This window comes from Eptesicus fuscus, chromosome 20, assembly GCF_027574615.1.
Source record: "Eptesicus fuscus isolate TK198812 chromosome 20, DD_ASM_mEF_20220401, whole genome shotgun sequence".
NCBI classification, from domain to species: Eukaryota; Metazoa; Chordata; class Mammalia; order Chiroptera; family Vespertilionidae; genus Eptesicus; species Eptesicus fuscus.
Window position 1 is genome coordinate 400,077 of NC_072492.1, and position 21,655 is coordinate 421,731.

Genomic DNA, 21,655 nt, shown 5'->3' on the forward strand with positions numbered 1-21,655 from the left:
ATACTTTATTTTTACTTATTTATTTTTATTGATTTCAGAGAGGAAGGGAGAGGGAGAGACAGAAACATCAATGATGAGAGAGAACCATCGATTGGCTGCCTCCTGCACGCCCCCAACTGGGGATCAAGCCCGCAACCCGGGCATGTGCCCTTGACCGGAATTGAACCTGGGATCCTTCAGTCCACAGTCTGACACTCTATCCACTGAGCCAGACCAGCTAGGGCAAATTTTCCTATATTTTAGTTGTAATTCCAGTTTCGTCCTGGAAGCATGTCCATGCAACATCCACTTATTCTGCCCCATTTTTAATCTTCCCATAGCAGCATTATACACAATAGTTAAAATTTGGAAACAATCTAAATGTCAATCAATCAATAAGTGGATAAACAAAATTTGGTATATACAATAAAACATTTTGACCTTAAAAAGGGAGGAAGTTCAACCCTGGCGTTGTGGCTGTCTTTCTTGGGCATCGTACCATGCACCAAAAGATTGCTGATTCAATTCCCAGTTAGGGCACAGGCCCAGGTTGCAGGCTCGATCGATCCCTGTTAGGAGGATGCAGGAGGCAGCCAATCGATCAATGTTCTGCTCTCACATCAAAGTTTCTTCTTTTCTTTCCCTCTCCCTTCCTCTCTCTCTCTAAAAATTCAATAAAAATATTTTGAAAAGGCAAGAAAAAGGAAGGAAGTACTATTGTATACTACAACATGGATGAACACTGAAGACATACTAAGGGAAATAAGCCAAAATTTGTCACAAAAGGACTAATACTGTAGGAAATCACTTCTACATTCTTTAATGTTATAGAGACAGAAAGTAGAATGAGGTCACCAGGGACTGGGGTAGGGGAGAATGAAGAGTTATTTTTTTAAGTTTTAAAGATGAAGTGTTTAAGTTTTAAAAGATAAAGAGTTCTGGAGACAGGCAGTGATGATGGTGGCACATTATGACTGTATTTAATACCACCAAACTGTATGCTTAAAAATGGTTAAGACAGTAACTTTTATGTTATGTGTATTTTATCACAATGAAAAAATAGGAAAAAAAATTATTTCATTCACATAGGATTAAATATTAAATGCTATCTAATATCAATGGTTGAAATCAGATAATTTTGAATTTTAACAAATTGTTTGGTTTCCTTCATGAACTTGATTAACCAGCCTCTCTCTCAGACAATCTGCCTCAATGTAATTACTTGGGATGATGGGTAACCCTGAATTCCAAGCTATTTTTAGACCTGGAAAACATTATTTTGAAATTTAACTAGAAATGGCCTTTATTCTGAAACAGGTTTCATAATGCTCCTACTTAGAACTTTTAGTGCACTGACTTTAATGCCAGAAAACATAAAAGAAGAATTTCACATACTGGAAGGACTAAAGGAAAAAGACAGCATAACAACCTGAGAGGGTTTTTCCATTGCCAATCTCTATGCTTTCATTTAAAAACTAGAGGCCCAGTGCACAAAATTCATGAATGGGGGGGGGGTCCCCTCAGCCAAGCCTATACCCACTCCAATCCCCGGACCACTGGCTCCTAATTGCTCACCTGCCTGCCTGCCTGGTCGCCCCTAACTGCCCCCTGCCCCCGCCGGCCTGGTAGCCTCCAACTGCACCCCTCCACCGGCCTGGTCGCACCCAACTGCCCCCCCTGCCAGCCTGGTCACCCCAACAGCCCTCCTGCTGGTCTGGTCACCCCCAACAGCCCTCCTGCTGGTCTGGTCATCCCCAACTGCCCCCCCGCTGCCAGCCTGGTTGCCCCCAACAGCCCCCCCGCCGGCCTGGTCACCCCACACAGCCTGCTGTTCAGTCGTTTGGTCATCCCTCACTAATGCCCCTGCCAGCCTGGTTGCCCCACGCAGCCTGGTTGTTCAGTCATTTGGTCATCCCTCGGGCTGGCCCTGGGTGGCTGGGGGGCTGAGGGGCTCTGGAGTCAGGCGTGCGGAGTGGCTGGACCCGGCTGGGGGCAGGCCCAGCCATGCCATGCACCTGCGGCCCTGGCGGGGCTGAGGGGACTGGGCGCCACCATCTTGTGGAGGTGGATGCTGCCATCTTTGAGGGTGTGGCAGTCAATTAGCATATTCCCTCCTTATTGGCTGTGGGCACCGCCATCTTTGAGGGCAGGGCAGTCAATTAGCATATTCCCTCTTTATTAGATAGGATAGCCTGGTTAGTGCCCTATCACTTTATTTTCCCAGCACCCTAGCAAATACCTCCTTGAGGACTTAGCTACACCTTGTCAGGATAGGTCCACAGTAAGTACTTGATCAATCTATTTATTTCACCCAATGTTAGCAGATTTCCAACTTTTCCCCATGCATAATTTTCCACCTATTTCTCTCTCAAAGCCTTTTTAAAAATATATATTTTATTGATTTTTTTACAGAGAGGAAGGGAGAGGGATAGAGAGTTAGAAACATCGATGAGAGAGAAACATTGATCAGCTGCCTCCTGCACACCCCCTACTGGGGATGTGCCCAAAACCAAGGTACATGCCCTTGACTGGAATCGAACCTGAGACCCTTCAGTCCGCAGGCCGATGCTCTATCCACTGAGCCAAACCAGTTAGGGCTCAAAGCCTTTTCAATTAAACAAGATTTGACAAATTTTAGAGTCTATATTAAAAGAAAAAAAATCCTTAAATTGGAAATATATTTTATACATTCACAATATTATTGTCAGAGTGTAATAGCATAAGGACTATCTTTTAAATTGCATTTATACTAGAAAGCCAATATACACTGTTATATAACAAAGCTTCCCCCACCCCCCTAATCATATAAGCATTAATAAGCTCAGCCACAGAATGAGGTGAAAGCAAACCATTTAAAAATCAAATATATGTCAGAAAATGAAAGATTTAAGTTTCCTTCTAGTATGGCAAAACACTAATGGTTGTTGATGTTGGGTAATGAGTAAATAAGGGTTCGCTGTATTACTTTAAATTCGTACATCTTTGCACATGTCTATCATTTCTCCTTCATGCTCTACTTTGCCAAAATAAAGTAGGAAAAGTGATTAATTAGCTACATTAGAAGTACCAACCTTGTAAAATAAAATTAGCTAATAAATACCCCAAGCAGAACACCAAGAGAAACAAACTGACTAATGTCAAGTTATAGTGGCATCTACATGGGGCAGCATGGTGGGTGGGGTCTTAATCTGGGCCCTTCACGGGACCTGAGACCAGGTGACTGACTTGCAGAGTATGTGACAAGGCTTTTTCAGGCCTCACTTTCTGATATATTTTACTAGAGGCCTAATGCACGGAGCCTCCCTTCCCCGGCTGCTGGCTGCAGCCTTCCTTTGTTTGGAGCCATCCCCTGATGGTCAGCGCATGTCATAGTGAGCAATCGAACTCCCGGTCAGTCGAACTCCCGAGGGGACATTTTGCATATTAGGCTTTTATATAGAGAGAAGATGAAGATGGTTCAGAGCCACATTACTCTTTGTAATCCAATCACTACCTGCATTAGAAGCACCTGTTAAAAAACGTAAATCAAGGGCCTCGCCCAGTGCAGACCTTTGAAATTGATAATATCACAAAGGATGAGACCTGGGAATCTGGACTCTTAATACTCTTCTCTAGTAGTTTTAATGGGTACTAAAGATTGAAACTCCTGAAGATCTCCATAGCTGTCTACCAAGAGAGAATGAGCCACCTGGGGATGACAAAGCTATCTGCAAACCTCTCTCCACACGATAAAGAGTAACTACCTTCACCAACAGGTCAGTGGAAGCTCCCAGGAAGGCCCTCCATTCCCACTCCTATTGCAGTGCCCAACCCACCACCCCTGTCTGCCTGGAAATGACTTGGGCCAATCTCATCAAACCCTTTCATCCCTGTCAGTCACTACAGGAAGTCCATATCTCCTGCAACATCCCCTGGCTCCCAAACCCCAAATCATTCTGTGCACTCCCTGTTCTGACCCAATCTCCAACCCCTCCCCATATTCTGAGACCTGTGGTCCTCTTGGTCTGTCGTCAGCAAAATCCCTGCATCTTCAATCTGTACTCTGAATGGTCCCTTCACCTCTTATTCCAACAACGTCTACTTCCTCCTGAGAAAATGGATTTCACTGCAGACCGCTGCAGTGTTGGCCTTTTTCTCTCCCACAACTCTCATATACTGGCTGGAAGATACAGTGGGCTCATCTGTGCTTCTCACTACTATTCTCCACTCCTTCCTCTCATTCATCCCTTAAACCACCCTGCTGTGACTCCTGTCAGACGGTCACCTATGGACCTTCCTTATTATAATCTGCTTTCCTCTTTATCCTTACTGATTTCCTGCCTGCTAGATCTCTCCATTTCTGATAGAGAGGTGTTAAAGTCTCCAATTACAATATTAGATTCATCATCAATTTCTCTTTGTAGTTCTATCAATTTTTGTCTCAGGTATCTTGGCACTCTATTAGGTGCATATGTGTTAAGAAATGCTGTGCCTTCATGGATCATTGACCCTTTGTCTTTATACTAGTGGCCAGGTCACAAATTCGTGCACATTGAAAGGAAATTAATTAGAAGAAATATTTTAATATCGCTATTTGCCCTTTCTCTATAATAGAAGTGTCAACCAACTTCATGATCGACAATGACAGATGGAAACACACATGTGTGATTGGCACCAGCAAGAGCTTTATATGTACTGTGCATGCGCCAGTCAACTTAGCCTTTTATATAGAATAAACTTGCTTAATTAGACCTGCTTTCTGATGTAGCTAAACTTTTCCAGCCCAGTGAAGCACCCCAACTTCTCTTTCAGGTAATTGTCAGCAACACAGCAGTAAATATCAACACGAAGCAGATTATAATTGTAGATCACGCATGGAGAACAAAGGGTAAAATATTTAACTGCAGAAGTGTTTGACTATATTCTGCAGTGAGAAAACCTGAAGTCATTTTCAAGATTCACCATTTCTTACTTCTTTTCAGTCAGGTCAAGTTTCTAAGCTTTCTAAACCTCCGTTTTGTGGCTAATGAAAAGAAAATAGGATTCCACCGAGTCTCCTATCGACCTACTCCAGGACTTCTGTGAGGATCAAATGAGATGAGGCATGGAAAACACTTCACAGACATATGGTTACAGTGTGAAATGTTTGCACCTGGCTATAAAGCAAGTTGTGAAGAAACTGCAAGGAGGCTAGTCACTAGGGAGAGGAAGCCGGGCGTTGCTACGTGATGTCATTACCCTGAGTCCACAGCCACCGTTTCTGGGCTGGGCTGGGCTGTGTGCCACATTTTGTGCCATGGGGTCTCGGCAGTGTCTGCTATGATTTGGTGGGCTGTCACTCCAGGGTGTGGCGGGGTCTGTGTCCCACTTGGGGGAAGCCGAGTGTTGCTTTGTGGGCGCCAGTTCCGCAGTGCCGTTCATTGATAAATGGCCTGTGGCTAGGGAGAGGAAGCCGGGCATTGCTACATGATGTCATTACCCTGCGCCCACAGCCACCATTTCTGGGCTGGGCTGGGCTGGGCTGGACTGTGGGTGCATTTTGCGCCATGGGGTCTTGGCAGCACTGGCTGTGATTTGGTGGGCTGTTGCTCCAGGGTGGGGACGGGGCCTGTGTTCCACTTGGGGGGAGCCGAGTGTTGCTTTGTCAGCACCAGGTCCAAGGTGCCGTTTCTCTGTAAATGGCCAGTGCGTGTCATGGTAGCTCCTGCATTGAGCGTCTGCCCCCTGGTGGTCAGTGCACATCATACTGACCGGTCGGAGAGCTGGACACTTAGCATATTAGCATTTTATATACAGAGATATATAGAGATAATGCCCTCTTATTCCTGATCACTTTCTTCACTCAGAACTCTGCCCTGTCTGGAATTAACCCTTTGCACTCGCTTGCTTTTTTCTCGATTCCTTTATTCTAATGCTAACCGTGTCGAGTCACACTCGACATCCGAGTGCAAAAGGTTAATATAGCTACTCTTGCTTTCCTTTAATTAGTATATTTCTCTGTTCCTTTAATATATGTCTTTACGCTTAAAGAAGATTTGTTATAGACAACATATAGATATGTCTTGTTTTGTGATTCATTCTGACAATCTCTGTCTTTTAACTGAAGTGCTTGGGCCATTGATGTTTATGTGATTATAGATAGAGTTGAATTAATATCTACCATACTTATTAACTATTTTGTTTGTTGTCCTTTTCTTTTTCATATTTTTGTCTTCCAGTTTTTCCACCTTTTGTGGTTTCAACTAAACATTTATGTGGTTTCATTTTCTCACCTTCCTTAGCATAGCAATTATACTTTTTAAAGTGGTTGCAATGGAGAATGGAATCCAAGCCCACTTTCAAACAATACTATACCACTTCACAGGTAATATAAGTCATAAAATATTCCCACTTCCTCTCATCCATCTCTTAAAACATTGCTGTCATTCATTTCACTTATATATAAACACTAGTAGCCCATTGCGCAATGTCACGTTCCGCAGGAGCCGGCAGGAACCATAGCGCGCCGCAGGGAGGCGTGCGGCTTCCACACAAGGCGGAAGCAACGTGGAAGGAAGCCTCACTCCTTCCGCAGGAGGCGGGCCCACCATCTCCCTCCGGGCCTGCACTCGGCTGCAGAGGCTGCAGGCCGGACCTCCTGTCCCTGCCCGTGTCCACTCCGGCTCCAGGGGGCCAGCCCGAGCCAGGCACAGCGATGAAGCAAGCATTCCGCCAGGCTACTCACGCTGCCCACTCTCCGTGGCTGCTCCCTCCCCCAGCACTGGGGGACTCCGGCGGGGCTGAGAGGACTGGGTACCACCATCTTGTGGCTATGGGCGCCGCCATCTTTGTGATGAAGTGATGGTTAATTTGCATATTACCCTTTTACTAGATATGATATATATGCATACACACACACACACACACATACATATTTTTAAATTGAACACATTTTCTATTATTATTTTGAGTAAACTGTTATGTGTTAGGTCAATAAGAAAGATGTTTTTATTTTACTTTCATTTGTTCCTTCACCAATGTGCTTCCTTTCTTTATATAGATCTGAATTTCTGTCCTATATCAACTTCCCTCTGAAGAACTTTTTTTTTTTAATTATTATTTTAGCCCTAGCCAGTATGGCTCAGTGAATAGGGTTTTGACCTAGGGAATGAAGGGTCCCAAGTTCTATTCCGGTCAAAGGCACATGCCCAGATTGTGGGCTCAATCCCCAGTAGGGGGTGTGCAGGAGGCAGCTGATCAATGACTCTCTCTCATCATTCATGTTTTTATCTCTCTCTCCCTTCCTCTCTGAAATCAATAAGAACATTTAAAAAATATATAATACATATGTTTTAATTGATTTTTAGAGAGGAAGGGAGAGGGACAGAAATACCGATGAAAAACATCATCAATCGGCTGCCTCCTGCACACCCTCTACCAGGGATTAGGGATCAAGCCTGAAGCCCAGGCATATGCCCTGACTGAGAATCGAACCAGCGACCTTTTGGTTCATGGATCGATGCTCAACCACTGAGACAAATGGGCTGAACGAGAATTTGTAAGTTCTTTTAAGGCAGGTCTACTGGAAATAAATTCCTTCCATTTTTGTCTGAGAAGTCTTTATTGCTGCTTCACTTTTGAAGGATAATTTTGCAGGGCACAGAATTCTAGGCTGGTAGGCTTGTTTTCCCCGCTCCAGGCTGTAAAGAGTTCACTCCACTATGTTAAGTCAGATGTAGTTCTTACCTAGAGGTAAGTAGTTTTCTTCTTTTGGCTTCAATATTTTTTCTCCCTCTGGTTTTCTGAAGTTTACCTATGGTATTATTCCTAGGTGTCATGTGTTTGTGGGGTTCTTTTGTGGGGGTTACACTGCCTTACTTGGTGTTCTCTGAGATTCCTGGATCTGTGAGTTGGTGTCTCAGATTAATTTGGAAACATTCTCAATCATTACTGCTTCACATATTGCTTCTGGATTTTTTCCCTTCTGGTATTCCCATTACACATGTGACACACATTGTAGTTGTTCCACAGTTCTTGGATATTCTACTGTCTTTCTGCTTTTCAGTTTTGGACATTTCTACTATCGTATTCTCAAGCTCAGAGATTCCTCCCTCAGCCATGCCGAGTTGACTACTGAGCCCATCAAAGATATTTTTCTTTTCTCATATAGTGTTTTTAAAATCTCTACAATTTTGTTTTTATTCTTTCCCAGATTTTCCATCTCTGCTTACATTATCCATCTGTTCTTGCATGTTATGTACTCTTTCCCTAAAGTCCTTAGCATCTTGATCATAGTTTTTAAAAATTACTGGTCTGCCTGCCGTCATGGCTCAGTGGTTGAGCATCAACTATGAACCACGAGGTGACAGTTTGATTCCTGGTCAGGGCACATGCCCAGGTTGTGGGCTCGATCCCCACTGTGAGGCATGCAGGAGGCAGCCAATCAATGATTCTCTTATCATTGGTGTTTCTATCTCTCTCTTCCTCTCCCTTCCTCTCTGAGATCAATAGAAATATATATTTTAAAATAAAAGTCTGATAATTCCAACTTCCCTGACATATCTGACTCTGGTTTTGATGCTTGTTCAGTCTTTTCAAACTGTATTATTTTTTTGCCTTGCAATATGCCTGTTTTGTTGAAGGCAGACATGATATACTAGTTCAAAAGAACTGCAGTAAAGAGGCCTTTAGTTATTTAGGGCAAGGGAGCGTTATATACTTCTATGATTAGGTCTTAGTCTTTTGGTGAGACTATGCCCTGGACTGTGAACTTCACCAGTGCTTCTCAGTGTTTGTTGGTTGGTTGGTTGGTTTTTCCTCCTCTTCTTAGGTGGGCCAGGATGGCTAGAAAGAGGTGGAGTTAGGAATTTCCCCGTCCCGAGGTAGGTTAGGCTCTGCTAACACAGTTTCTCCTGAGGGGAGGCCTCAGGAAGAACAGGATGCTCTGACATATTTCAAAATCATTCCTTTCCCCCTCCCCCTGCCAGGAGCACAAGGGCATTTTCCCCAACATTCACTGAGGGCCTCGTAGAGCTCCTGGAGGTAAAACTCACACAGTGTGGGCCCCCTTTTGATTGGGCTCCTCTGGCGTTTCTAACTCCCAGACTGTCCACACTCAGCCGCCAGCAGTTTGTCAATTAGTCCAGGTTTTCCTACCCCAGGCTTCTGCTCCAGCACATTGTGGTTCCGTGCATCCGCCTGTCTCTCCAATTTGGGGGAGTGGGGACAGTAGTTTTCCTTTTGACCTCAACTGATGGATCTACCAAGAGTTGATTTTTGTTGTTGTTAATCCTCACCTGAGGGTATTTTTTTTCCATCCATGTTTTTGGAGAGAGTGGAAAGGAAGGAGCGAAGGAGGGGAGAAAGAGAGCGAGCGAGCGAGAGAGAAACATAGCTGTGAGAGAGACCCATTGGTGGTTGCCGCCCACAGGCACTCCAACCTGCAATCCAGGTACGTGCCCTTGATCAGGAATCGAACCCGTGACCCTTGGATGCACAGGCCAATGCTCTAACCACTGAGAACACTGGCCAGGGCAAGTGTTGGTTGATTTTTCAGTCTGTTCAGCTTTTTACTCATGATGATGAAAGGGCAACTTCTAAGCTCCTTACATGCTAAGGACTTTAAGGACAGAGTACGTACATAACATTCTTTATGATAAGAAGTTAGCCATTAATCATATGGTTGTTTCCCTAGATGTAAGGAGTAAATTTTCTCTTGTTGCTTTTAAGGTTTTATCTTTGTTTGTCAATAATTTTACTCTGATGTATCTAGGTTTGTGTTTATCCTACGGGAGTTCATTGAGTTTCTTGGATCTGTATATTAATGTTTGTGTTATGCCCTGAATAATATACCCCAAAGATGTCCACAATCCTCAGAACCTATTAGTAGTGTAAATTATCTTACTTACACGGGAAAAGGGACATTGCAGATGTGAATAAAAGTCTGGAGATGGGGAGCTTATCCTGCCTTATCCAGATCACAGGGGTCCTCATACAGAGAGGCAGGAGATGAAGTCATAGAGTAGATGTGACAACAGCAGTAGAGGCTGGAGGCATGTGAGGAGGAGTCCCTGAGCCAATGAACGCTGGTGGCCTGTAGAAGCTGGGAAAGGCAGTAAACCGATTTTCCTCTGGAACCGCTAAAGAAATCCAGCTCTGCTGACAGCTGATTTTAGGACTTCTGCTCTCCAGAACTGCAATAATTTGTGAGGGTTAAACTGTTAGAGTTTGTGGTGACTCATTACTGCAGCAACAGGAAACTAACACAGTGTTTCTCATCATACTGGGCAATTGTTAGACATTATTTCAAGTTATTTTTTTCTGCCTCATTCCTTCACCACTCTTCTGGGACTCCCAAATGTTAGTTCATTCGATGTCCCACTGATTTTTGAGGCTGTTAATTTATCTTCAACCTTTGTTCTGTTCTTCATATTGAATTTCTACTGATATTTTCATGTTTCTCGATCCTTGCTTCTGCCATCTCAAACCTGCTAATGAGCTCCTCTCCCACTGCCATTTTGTTTGACTACCTCCACCTCAGGTATTTACTCCAGGATGCTTCCAAGATTCCCAAACCTGATTCGGACCCTGAAGACTTTGTGCTCTGGTAATTCCCCAAGTGTTCTAACAAAGCAATCTCTCCCCTGGGTCTACTTGTCTGTCTCCCTCTCACTGCCTTCTATGTGGTATAGTGTCGAGAAACATTTGTTGGATAAATAAATTAATGACTCTAGTTACAGAGCATACAGGGGAAGGTGACTGATTTTGATGAGAGACTGGGGAAATTCTCATGAAGGGTGTAGCAATTAAGCTGGGACAGCACTGCTTGAAATCTGTAAAGCTCCTCAATGCCCCCTGGATGAGGCCCACACGACCTTCAAGATTGGGTCTCAGGTTCTCTCCTACTCTCTGCTGGAGTCATCAACCAACACTCACCTGCCCTCTGAGATTCCTACCTTTATCTCGCTTCCTGTTGTTTGCAAACATTCTCTCTGTAGGAAATGCACCCAACCATCTTCGCCCAAAGCCTCAGACACTGGGAACACCTTGCCAGCTCCTCATCTGCACCTTTGACTTGGGGCCAGTTTGACACAGGACCTGACGCTAAAGGTCAAAGTTCCAGAGGAGCTCTTCTTCTGAGGTTGGCTCTTCAGTTCTCAAACTCCTTGCCTTCTCCTGAACCAACACCAGGCTACAAGGCAACAGGAGTTGATGCCCACTTCCCAGCCACATTCCCAAAAGATACACTTGGGGTTTGGGGGTTTTGTTTCATTTTCATTTTGTCAATGACTTTATAATCTTGCTGAAACATAATATACTTCAATTTGTCCAGTTTAATCTTTCTCCTCCAAAGTCATTCCAACTCAAAACCACTGCAACTCACCACTCAAATTGCAATATTTGTCAGTTTCAAAACATTTTATGTTTCTTTATTGCATAACCCCATGTTTCTTATTACCAGAAATTTCAACATATGATTTGTCACCTATAGGTTATAATGGGGTTAAACATGTTAACTCAGAACAGTTCAAAACTAACTATGAACATGGTAAATAAACATGCACTCAGATTGGTGGAGATAAGAATGCCCATTACAGCCATGGCCCCATCCTTTGTCTACAGACTGTGTGGGTGTACCTGGCTCGCAGCATAGCTTGATTAGAATTTGGAAAAGCTCACTAGGTCAAAAGCTCATTCTAGTAACAATCGATTACATATCTCAAAGTTTGTGCCCAAACACCTCACAAAACAAACCAACAAACAAAAACACCAGCTTCCAGCTTCTGCAGGTGGGTCTGTGTGGCGAGGACAGCACCGAGTCCAGACAATGTTCAGGTCTTCCTCAGCTTTCGCTTCCCAGCAGGCCCTCTCACACGTCTTCTGTATGTGCACCTCGGGACCTGGGGGAGTTTAGCAGCCCGTCTACAGCTGTCTCACTACCGGCCCCTGTGAAACTTCCAGCTAGTCCACCCGCCCACTAATTGCCCAATTAGGGCCACAGCCTCAAACTAGCAAAGCTGTTAGACTTCAGCACTCACTTGCCACCCATGTTGCTGCCCTTACTGACCAAGTTTCTGGCATGATGCTGTTTTCTGTTCCAAATACTTGGCCTCCTCCAACAGTGAGACTGCTGGTCTTCACAGCTTGCCCTGCCGTGGTTCAACGACTGCAGTGACCGGTCGGCGTGGCTCAGTGGTTGAGCATCGTCCCATTTACTAGGAAGTCACAGGTTCGATTACTGGTCAGGGCGCATGTAGGGGGTGTACAGGACTGATGTTCTCTTTCACTGATGTTTCTCTCTCTCCCTCTCCCTTCCTCTCTCTGAAATCCATAAAAAACATTTTTTAAAAATCTACATTTAAGAAAAAACACACAAAAACAAAACTACTGCATTGATTGATGAACTAGGATTATGGGATGGAAGCCATCACCCCAGATAATAATACTAGATTCTCACGGGTCTTACCCAATGTTCAGTGGTTTTTCATAAAAAAAAAATGTTTCCCAATTTGTTGTATGTCTTTGGTCGATTTCCAGACCTCTGATATGACTGTTTTTGACAATTTTATCCTGCTTTATAGTTGCTGTTTTTTTGAGATTTGCCAATTTCCTCACTCTGTCATACCAGAAGTCTTCTCCCCTATCGCAAGGACTTTTAAGTAGAATTTTTTCTACTCCTAGAAACAAATACTCTGACAACAGTACAAACCTAATCAAAGAGAAATGTGTCTCAAATATTCCTATTTAAATGTCTTCTCTGTGCCAAGTTAAATTAAAAACATTGAGAGGAGTGCATGGGTTTGGATTGACGGCAGGCCTGTGCCCCTGGGTCTCTCACATGCCCCACGCCAGAGCAAGCTGCGGCCTTGAACCATTGCCCAGCCTCTGCCCCTAGGCTGCAGGCACTGAAGCAGGTTGCACAGGGGAAAAAATGTTGAGAGGAAAAAAAGCAATTATCCGTCATTTAATGTTAGGGGTGGAGATACTAATCACTGCAAAACTTTCTTCTTGTTGTATAAATTCACATTTCCTCACTGAACCCTTGGCCTGGTGTCAGCTGCTACAGATGTCCAACCACACCTTCCCTCTGGCATAATTATTTCTTACAATTCAGTGGGTTTTCCTCCCTAACTAATATTTCTTTAAATTTAAGTCTGTCTTGCTTTTTCACTAAGATCAAGTTGCCAGCTACCATTTTTCTATTAGAATATAAATGAGGTGTGAATAATAATTTCAACTGTTTATCGATACAGTAAACTGTGTTTGGAACCAGGCAGACCTTGGTTTGAATGCCAATAACCAGGCTAAGTGAGTGTCTTTGGATAAGCTATTTAATATTTCAACCAGTTTCCTCACCTGCAAAATATATCTAATATCTGCCTTACACAGTTGCAGTAAGGATTAGATAAGTATATGTATGTTAAGAAGCCCAGATAAATGACAGCAATTATCACAACAATTGCTGGGTTTTCTATCTAGAAAGATGGCAGGTAATGTCAGAAAGAGTACAGAGAAGAAACAAAGAAAAGGAATATATCAATCTCATTCCTTGCTGTGCCTAGAACTAATGGATGGCCAAATTAATTAGTTTAAATTTCCTTCTCTCTCCTTATGTACCAATGAACAATGAAGTGACCTTCTCTTTTTTATCCCCCTTTTCATTAATTGATTTGCTTCTACACAGTGTAATCTTCTATCACAAGACTGAGGAGGAAACCCAGAATTGTCTGGTGCCCTCTGCCAGAACTTCCAGAAAACTGTTGCACTTGATCCATCAACATGTGGTCTCTCCGTGTTCTAAGAAGCAGTGCTTCATTGATGTTTCCGTGCTGAGCACAAAGCACGTGTGTAGTAATGTTGCTGAACGAACGATGAACAAACAAGCAGCACATAAGAAATGAGCACGCTGACCACTGGGCTCCCTCACAGGAGGCCTATCTCCTGGTTTTCAGGAACTGGGACTTCAGGGCCCCACTGCTATTCCACAGAGTCAGCGGCCCGCAAAAACTACGACTCTTTTGTGCAAGCTGCTGGACTGGACCCTTCGCAGGTACACACACAGGTATGTACGAACCACTGTTTTGTTGTCATAAATCTCCAGGCTAACATGAGAGAAAAAGCTCATCCTCTATAAAGACCTGGCATTTGACAGGAAAAGGCAATGTGCTGCGTTTAGGTGCTTTTTATACATTACAGAGCGCCGTGAGATCTAACGTCACAACCCTTCACTCCTTTAAATGCAGTAGAAAGAAATTTATAACAACACCAAACTAAAAGAACATTTTTATTTCTAATATAATTAATTTTTGTTTTGAAACAAAAAATACATGACAACTAAAAAAATATTACTACACAGATTCTAAAAATAAAAAAAAAAATTTTAAAGTTAATTTTGCCCTGACTGGTTGGCTCAGTGGATAGAGCACCGACCGGCCTGCGGATTGGGGGGTCCTGGATTCAATTTGGTCAAGGGCATGTACCTTGGTTGCAGGCACATCCCCAGTGGGGGAGGTGGGGTGCGGGAGGCAGCTGATCGATGTTTCTCTCTCACTGATGTTTCTAACTCTCTCTCCCTCTCCCTTCCTCTCGGCAGAAAATCAATAAAATATATATTTTTTTAAAGTTAATTTTTAGCCTGTTATCATATATGGCTGTTGTGGAAAAAAATATTAATAGCAATTACTAACTTTTTTAGTGTTTGCAATGTGCCAAGACTCTGGGCTATAAATAAACTTCATACCCATGATCTCATTTCATCCTCATGGCAATCCTAGGAGGTAGGTATGATAGTTATTTCCATTTGCTAAATGAGAAAACACCTTAAGTCGCATAGCTAGCAAATGGCAAAAAAAAAAAAAAAAAAAAAAAAAAGGCCTGGCTGATGTGGCTCAATGGTTGAGCGTTAACCTATGAACCAGGAGGTCACAGTTAGATCTGGTCATGGCACATGCCTGGGTTGCAGGCTCAATCCCCAGTGTGGGGCGTGCAGAAGGCAACCAATCAATGATATTTTCTCTCTCTCTCAAATCAATAAAAAAAAAATTGTTTTAACAGCAAGAGAGATTTGAACCAGGTATTTAGACTCTAAAGCCCACTTTTTACTCTTAAGTGCATCAAATAGGGGGTCATGTAAAAAAGATCCTTAGTTGAATGAAGCCTTAAAGAGGAAGGATTCTAATACTGTCTAGGTCAGTGATGGGCAACCTTTTGGCTTGGTGTGTCAAACTTCGCCAAAAAACTGAGCATAACTCGGGTAGTGTGTCACTTTGAGGAAAAAACTAACTCCAAGACTCTAGTCGCAAATGTTTCATCCTTAGGAGCAGCAAATGTTTCATCCTCGGCATGCGGCCGCGTGTCATCAGAAATGGCTACGCATGTCAGTGCTGACACGCGTGTCATAGGTTCGCCATCACTGGTCTAGGTGGTAAATAGATCCCTAAATTCAGTCTGATCACCCAAACAGAATACAAAGGCTTTTATGAGATAACTGACTGTAAATAAGCTCATTGCCTAACAGGAACTCGGTACAATTTCCTTGAGCTACTTTACCTAATGTGTTAAGCCAATCTGGATTGTACTACTACTAGAGGCCTGGTGCACAAAATTCATGCACAGGGGGTGGGGGAGTGTCCCTCAACCCAGCCTGCACCCTTTCCAATCTGGGGCCCCTCGAGGGATGTCCAACTGGTGGGATCGGGCCTAAACGGGCAGTCGGACATCCCTCTCATAATCCAGGACTGCTGGCTCCCAACTGCTCCCCTACCTGCCTTCCTGATTGCCCCTAACAGCTTCTGCCTGCCAACCTGATCACCCCCTAACTACTCCACTGCCAGCCTGATTGATGCCTAACTGCTCCCCTGCCAGCCTGTTTGCCCCTAACTGCCCTCCCCTGCAGGCCTGGGTCCCCCCCAACTGCACTCCCCTGCAGGCCCAGTCACCCCCAACTTCCCTCCTCTGCCGACCTGGTCACCCCTAACTGCCCTCCCCTGCTGGCCATCTTGTGGTGGCCATCTTGTGTCCACATGGGGGCAGGATCTTTGACCACATGGGGACAGACATCTTGTATATTGGAGTGATGGTCAATCTGCATATTACTCTTTTATTAGATAGGATAGAGGCCTGGTGCATAGGTGGGGGCCAGCTGGTTTGCCCTGAAGGGTGTCCCGGATCAGGGTGGGGGTTCCCTTGGGGCGTGGGGCGGCCTGGGCAAGGGGCCTGTGGTGGTTTGCAGGCCGGCCATGCTCCCCAGCGACCCAAGTGGAGGCCCTGGTATCTGGGATTTACTTATCTCCTACAATTGAAACTTCGTAGCCTGGAGTGGAGGCCTAGGCCAACCAGGGCTGCAGAAGCTTGGCTCCTCCATCGCCAGGGGCAACCCTAGCCTCCTGCTATCTCCAGCTCCGTGGCTGCTGCCATTTTTGTTGGGATTTATTTATCTTCTATCATTGAAACTTTGTAGCATTGAGTGGAAGCCTAGGCCTACAAGGGCAGGCGGAAAGCTTGGTTTCCTCCATTGCCGGGGAAACCCAAGTCTCCCTCCTGCTCTCTCCATGGCTGCAGCCATCGTGGTTGGGTTTATTTGCATATTCGCTCCTGATTGGCTGGTGGGTGTGGCTTGTGGGTGTAGTGGAGGTATGGTCAATTTGCATATTACTCTTTTATTAGATAGGATATGCATAGAGAATTTTTAAATAATAGTTTACTAATATACCAGTAATTTCCAATTTAGCAACAGCTAAGCCCTACTCACATAAACCTGGAAAAATTTACACTTCCATTCAAAACTTAATGTCCTTACTGAATAAAATAGGAGCTAACTGCAGCAAGAACCTCAAACTATCATAAGCAATGTTCAATTAATTCCGCGGCCATCAGCATGCCTCTTCCTCCAATTAGTCAAGTCTTGGGCTACTGTGAATTTAAGAAGATGCAGAAGGTAGAATCGAAAGGAATTTGTTGAACTTCTTACATTGGTGGGTGGCAAGAAGCTTCCAAGCTAAATTTACAGGACATTCAATCTCAATTTTCATTCCCATGCTTATGGCCTTGCAGAACAGGTTAATGGAGAGTTCACTTCCCCGTTAAAATCATAACATTACCAACCAAAGAAAGGCCTCATATGTTATAACTGGGTGGGTGTGAGAAATGACATCATTAACATGAAAGAGGACAAGTCCTCAAAGGGTTAACTACCAGAGACAAAACTTTTGACTGGAATTCAGCAGGATCTGGAACCACAGATAACACTTCATGAAATCAGCGTAGGTATAAGAAATTATGGGCTAGATCTAACCACTGGAGGGCATCCTAGCCATGCACAGCTGCAAGGTGCTCACTTGAGACTCATCTCCAGGATAGTCCCCAGGCTGTGTGTTCTGCAGTCCAACACTTTCCTGCACTGTAAATAAACTTTAAAAAGGAACTTTTCCCTTTTGCCAAAGGGAAAGAGGTCTTTTTCTCCCTCCTTCTTCTTAAAGCATTTCCTTGAAAAACCCAGTATTTTTAACTCCTTCCTGTTCCTTTGGTATGTCTGCAAATCTTTTAAAAGGCTAAATAAACTAGCTCTAGCACGGCCAGTGTAGCTCAGAGGTTGAACATCAACCTACGAACCAGGAGGTCACGGTTCGATTCCCAGTCAGGGCACACGCCTGGGTTGTGGGCTCCATCCCTGGTGTGGGGTGTGGACAAGGCAGCCCATCAATTATTCTCTCATTGATGTTTCTCTCTCTCTCCCCCTCTCCCTTCCTCTCTGAAATCAATAAAAAATATACTTATTAAATAAATAAGTAAGGCCCTGGCTGGTTTGGCTCAGTGGACAGAGTGTCGGACTGAAGGGTCCCAGGTTCGATTCCGGTTAAGGGCACATGCCTGGGTTGCGGGCTCAGTCCAACGTGCAGGAGGCAGCCGATCAATGATTCCCGCTCATCATTGATGTTTCTATCTCTCTCTCCCTCTCTCTTCCTCTCTGAAATAAAAATATATTAAAAATAAATAAATAAGTAAACAAACTAGCTCCAGCCACAGATACTACCCAGAAACTTTTTTCTGAAGGGCCTAGAAGCCATCTCTTTTCAATGCAAACATCAAGGAAGAAACTCAGTCACCCTGGGAGGTTACATGACTACCTGCTCATAGAGATTAGAGATTTTCTATTTTTCCTTCAGATAAAGGTAATTAACTAGCACAGATGACCACCCCAATTAGCAGGTGAATTTAGGGTGAACTATAAAAGCACACATAGTAGATGGTGCCATCAAGTCTTCTTACAAAAGGAATCTGGAGACTTTGTGTGTAATGTTTTAAATGATGGGATTTCTTTGTTTTTGTAATTCTGGGTTCATGTTTATTCAATAGTAGGACTATTTTCTTCCTTTCTACATTTCTAGAAACAATTTTCTAGGTTTTCTGGTAGATTCTATGTTTAACCTTTCCCACATAAATGTGAAGAACAGTCTCCACTCCTTAGGGGGCCGCCTCACTGCGGCTTTCTCGCCCTCAATATCAGGAAAAATATCCCTCCGACCAAAGCGCTTTAGAGACGGCCCATTCTGCTGTCTGTTGGGCCCTTCTCTATCACTGCCTCTGTGGCACCTCTACTCAATACTGAACTCATGCTCTTTCCCGTTTCCCATTCCCGATGCACAAGCCAGAAAAGGAAGACTCAGCCCTGACACCTCCCTCACCCTTTTCACCCCAGAGTGAACCTATACCAAGCCCCACTAAGCATGCCTCCTTAAAGGGCCCTCCACGGAGGAGCCAGAGTGATCTCTGATACACACAGACCTGCTGGTGCTACTCCAGTGACTGGAACTCTCCGATGGCGTCTGCCATTCTTAAGATGAGACCCAACTCTTTCCCATCATGAGCGCTGTAGTCTGACTCTTGCTTACCCCTCCAACTTCATCTCCCTGACTCCTCCCTCCCTCGGTCCTGCAGCCCCCACGGGGAGCCTAAGTCCCATAAGGATAGAGACCCTGCCTATTTGCTGATGCTGTACCCTAGGACAGTGCCTACCACATAGCAGATGCTAAACACACATGTCTAAGAATAATGTTGATAAAACAATTGTAGCATCTGACATGGAAGGCAAATAAAACATTAACTAAATTATCCATGGTGAAAGGAAATTATGCATGTTTGTGTCCTAGGTGGCTAACACAGGGCTTGGACCATAGTGGGGCTAAAACTATGTTTGTTAAATCGTTTTTGCAAACCAGAGACGAATATAATGAAATACAACAATGGCACTCTGTCTATCGGCTGTGCAGTGCAAATTACCAATGCCGAGTAAGCCTCACATTTAGGTATTTCTCTCTCCTCTAACCCCCATCTCCCATGCTGTGGACAGCCAGAGGGCTAACCACGTTTGAAGGAGGAGGCTGAACTCCGTCCGAGACAGAGCAGGGCTGTGTGCGCTTTTATGACGCCTCCTTTGTACAGTCGTGTTAGGACTCCAGACATTTCAGTCCACTGCTCATCCGGACGGCTCACAGGGCCAGACACTGGCTGAGCACCTGCCGCGCGTACCCTCCCTCGTGCCCGACCACCCGGGGAGCGGGCGTATTCCCTCCAAGGTGACGGCCGAGGACGCGGGCGGCGAGGGGGTAGGTGGCACAGCCAGAAAGCGTCCGAGGAAGGAGGATCTGGTGCGGCATCCGAACCCGCCATGGCCGGGGGTGCGGGCTCGCACTCCGTCCCACCTCCTCGCTAACCCCGCGAGACACCTGGCTACAGGGCCACCGCGTCCGCGGCCGGCCCGGTCCGCCGCCTGCACACGCCAGTGCGGGGAGGACGGCGCGAGCCGGGCCGCCGCCTCAATACGCGCGTTTCCAGCCGCGCAACCCGAACACGACGAAGCCGCAGGCTCCCCGGAGAGGACGCCGAGCCGGCGCCCCGAGACCGCGCCCGCTCGCTCGGCACCCTCGCTCCGCCTCGCGCCCGGGAAGGGACCGCAGAGCCCGGAGACGCCCGCGCGCCGAGCCTCTGGGCGGGACTCAGGCGCCTGCCCGGGGGCTCCTTCCCACCGGCCCCTACCTGGGAGCCGCAGAGACCATGGGTCAGTCAACCGCGTCCTCCGCCTCGGAAGTGACGTCAACTCCCTGCGCCAAGCTCCATCCAATGACAGCCTTCAGGCTGCGCAAGCGCGTTGGCCGTGCTGCCCCTCCGGGCGCACGTAGGCCGCGCCGGACGCAGGTGTCTGCTGGGCCTCTTCCTACCTGAGTGTCTCCCCTCTACCTTCCGGAGGGGAAGTGGGAAGGTCTTGTTTGGGGCTCCCCAAATTTGGGGCAGAGGGGGGACAAATTTGGACATGTGTGCTACACTTACCAAGACTTATTAGAAAGCCATAGTAATTAAAATATTATGACATTGATGCAAATATAAACCAAAAAAATCAATGATGTAAAAAATAATTCAACAAGTAAATATGAAGACCTGATTGGGTTTATTAAGTGATTCATGATTGGGGAAGCATCCCACCCAGTTAACAGGAGCTCCAAAGGACTACAGAAAGGGAAAGTTTTTAGTTTTGTTTTAAAATCTTTTTTTCTATTTTTCAATGCCCGTTGGCATACATTATTATATTAGTTTCAGATATACACCCCAGTGATTAGACATTACATAATTTACTAAGTGATCAACCCAGTAAATCTCACACCGTCTGACACCATACACAGTTGTTAGGATGTTATTGGCCATAATCCATATGCTCTACTTTACAGCCCCATGACTCTAGTCACAAAAGTACCAATTTGTACTTCTTAATCCCTTCACCTTTTTCACCCATCTAGCAACCGTCAAAGTGTTCTCTGTATCTATGATTCTGCCTCTGTTTTGCTTGTTCATTTTTTTTAATCCTCACCTGAGGATATTTTTCCATTGATCTTAGAGAGAGGGAAAGACAGAGAGAAATATTGATGTGAGAGAAACTCATAAACTGGTTGCCTCCTGCACAAGCTCCCACCAGGGCCAGGCAGAGGAGGAGCTGAGATACGTGCCCATGACCAGAATCAAACCAGGGACCTTGAGTGTGCAGGCCAATGCTCTATCCACGGAGCCAAACCGGCCAGGGTTGCTTGTTCATTTAATTTCCTTTTTAGATTCAATTGTTGGTATATGTGTACTTATTGCCATGTTATTATTCATATTTTCTTTTTTGTTGTTGTTCATTCTCACCTGAGGATATTTCTGCCCCTAACACAGGAGCCCACCTTATGCAGCACGACTTACTTTAGCGGGACTCCAGTGCTCACAGAGTCCGCCCTTTGAGTGTGTCTGCTTATGGAAGTGGTTGGGTGGTGGTGCTTCAAGGTGGTCTGAAGCTGTCCACTAGGTGCACTGGCTCTGGAGCCCCAAGGGAGGTGCAGGCCCCGGTCAGCCACTGCCTGTGTTCTGCCCGAGGCCACTCAGCATGAGCTACAAAGCAGTCTGCAGATGGTTGCTACTTGTGCTGGGCTTGTAGGTGCCCATGCAAGGCCAAGCTGTGACGCAAGCCAGCTGCTACTAGCACTGGATCTGGGGCCACTTGGCGAGAGGTATGGGCCATGCTGAGGCCAGCTGCTGCTTGTTTGAGAGATTTTAGGGAAATCTGAAGCATGAGCCAAGACAGGCCATTTGGATAGAAGAGCCAATGGAAACAGTATGGGTGCACCTGGCAGTTGGTTGGGTCAGAGTCTCAGGGAATCACCCGGATGGGGCAAACAGCATGAGCCAGTTGATG

At 45.3% G+C, this 21,655-nt stretch overlaps 1 protein-coding gene and 1 non-coding gene across 4 annotated transcripts in view; one reads left to right on the forward strand and one right to left on the reverse strand.

The window, feature by feature from the left end:
- DHRS7B (dehydrogenase/reductase 7B) overlaps positions 1–20,298 on the reverse strand; it is a 63,914-nt gene extending 43,616 nt beyond the window's left edge. For 2 of the 3 annotated variants that reach the window (XM_054709867.1, XM_054709865.1), the window contains exon 1: positions 19,972–20,298. In XM_054709867.1, coding sequence (XP_054565842.1) covers positions 19,972–19,991 — 20 coding nt within the window. In that variant the 5' untranslated portion in view covers positions 19,992–20,298. Of the gene's footprint in view, positions 1–9,845; positions 9,914–19,971 lie in introns of those variants that run through there. The other variant, XM_054709866.1, reaches the window with a different exon arrangement.
- Positions 12,730–12,862, forward strand: LOC114227974 (small nucleolar RNA SNORA42/SNORA80 family). Its single transcript, XR_003614068.2, has one exon. It is a non-coding gene; the product is annotated as a small nucleolar RNA SNORA42/SNORA80 family (small nucleolar RNA).
- Positions 20,299–21,655: the final 1,357 nt, after the last annotated feature.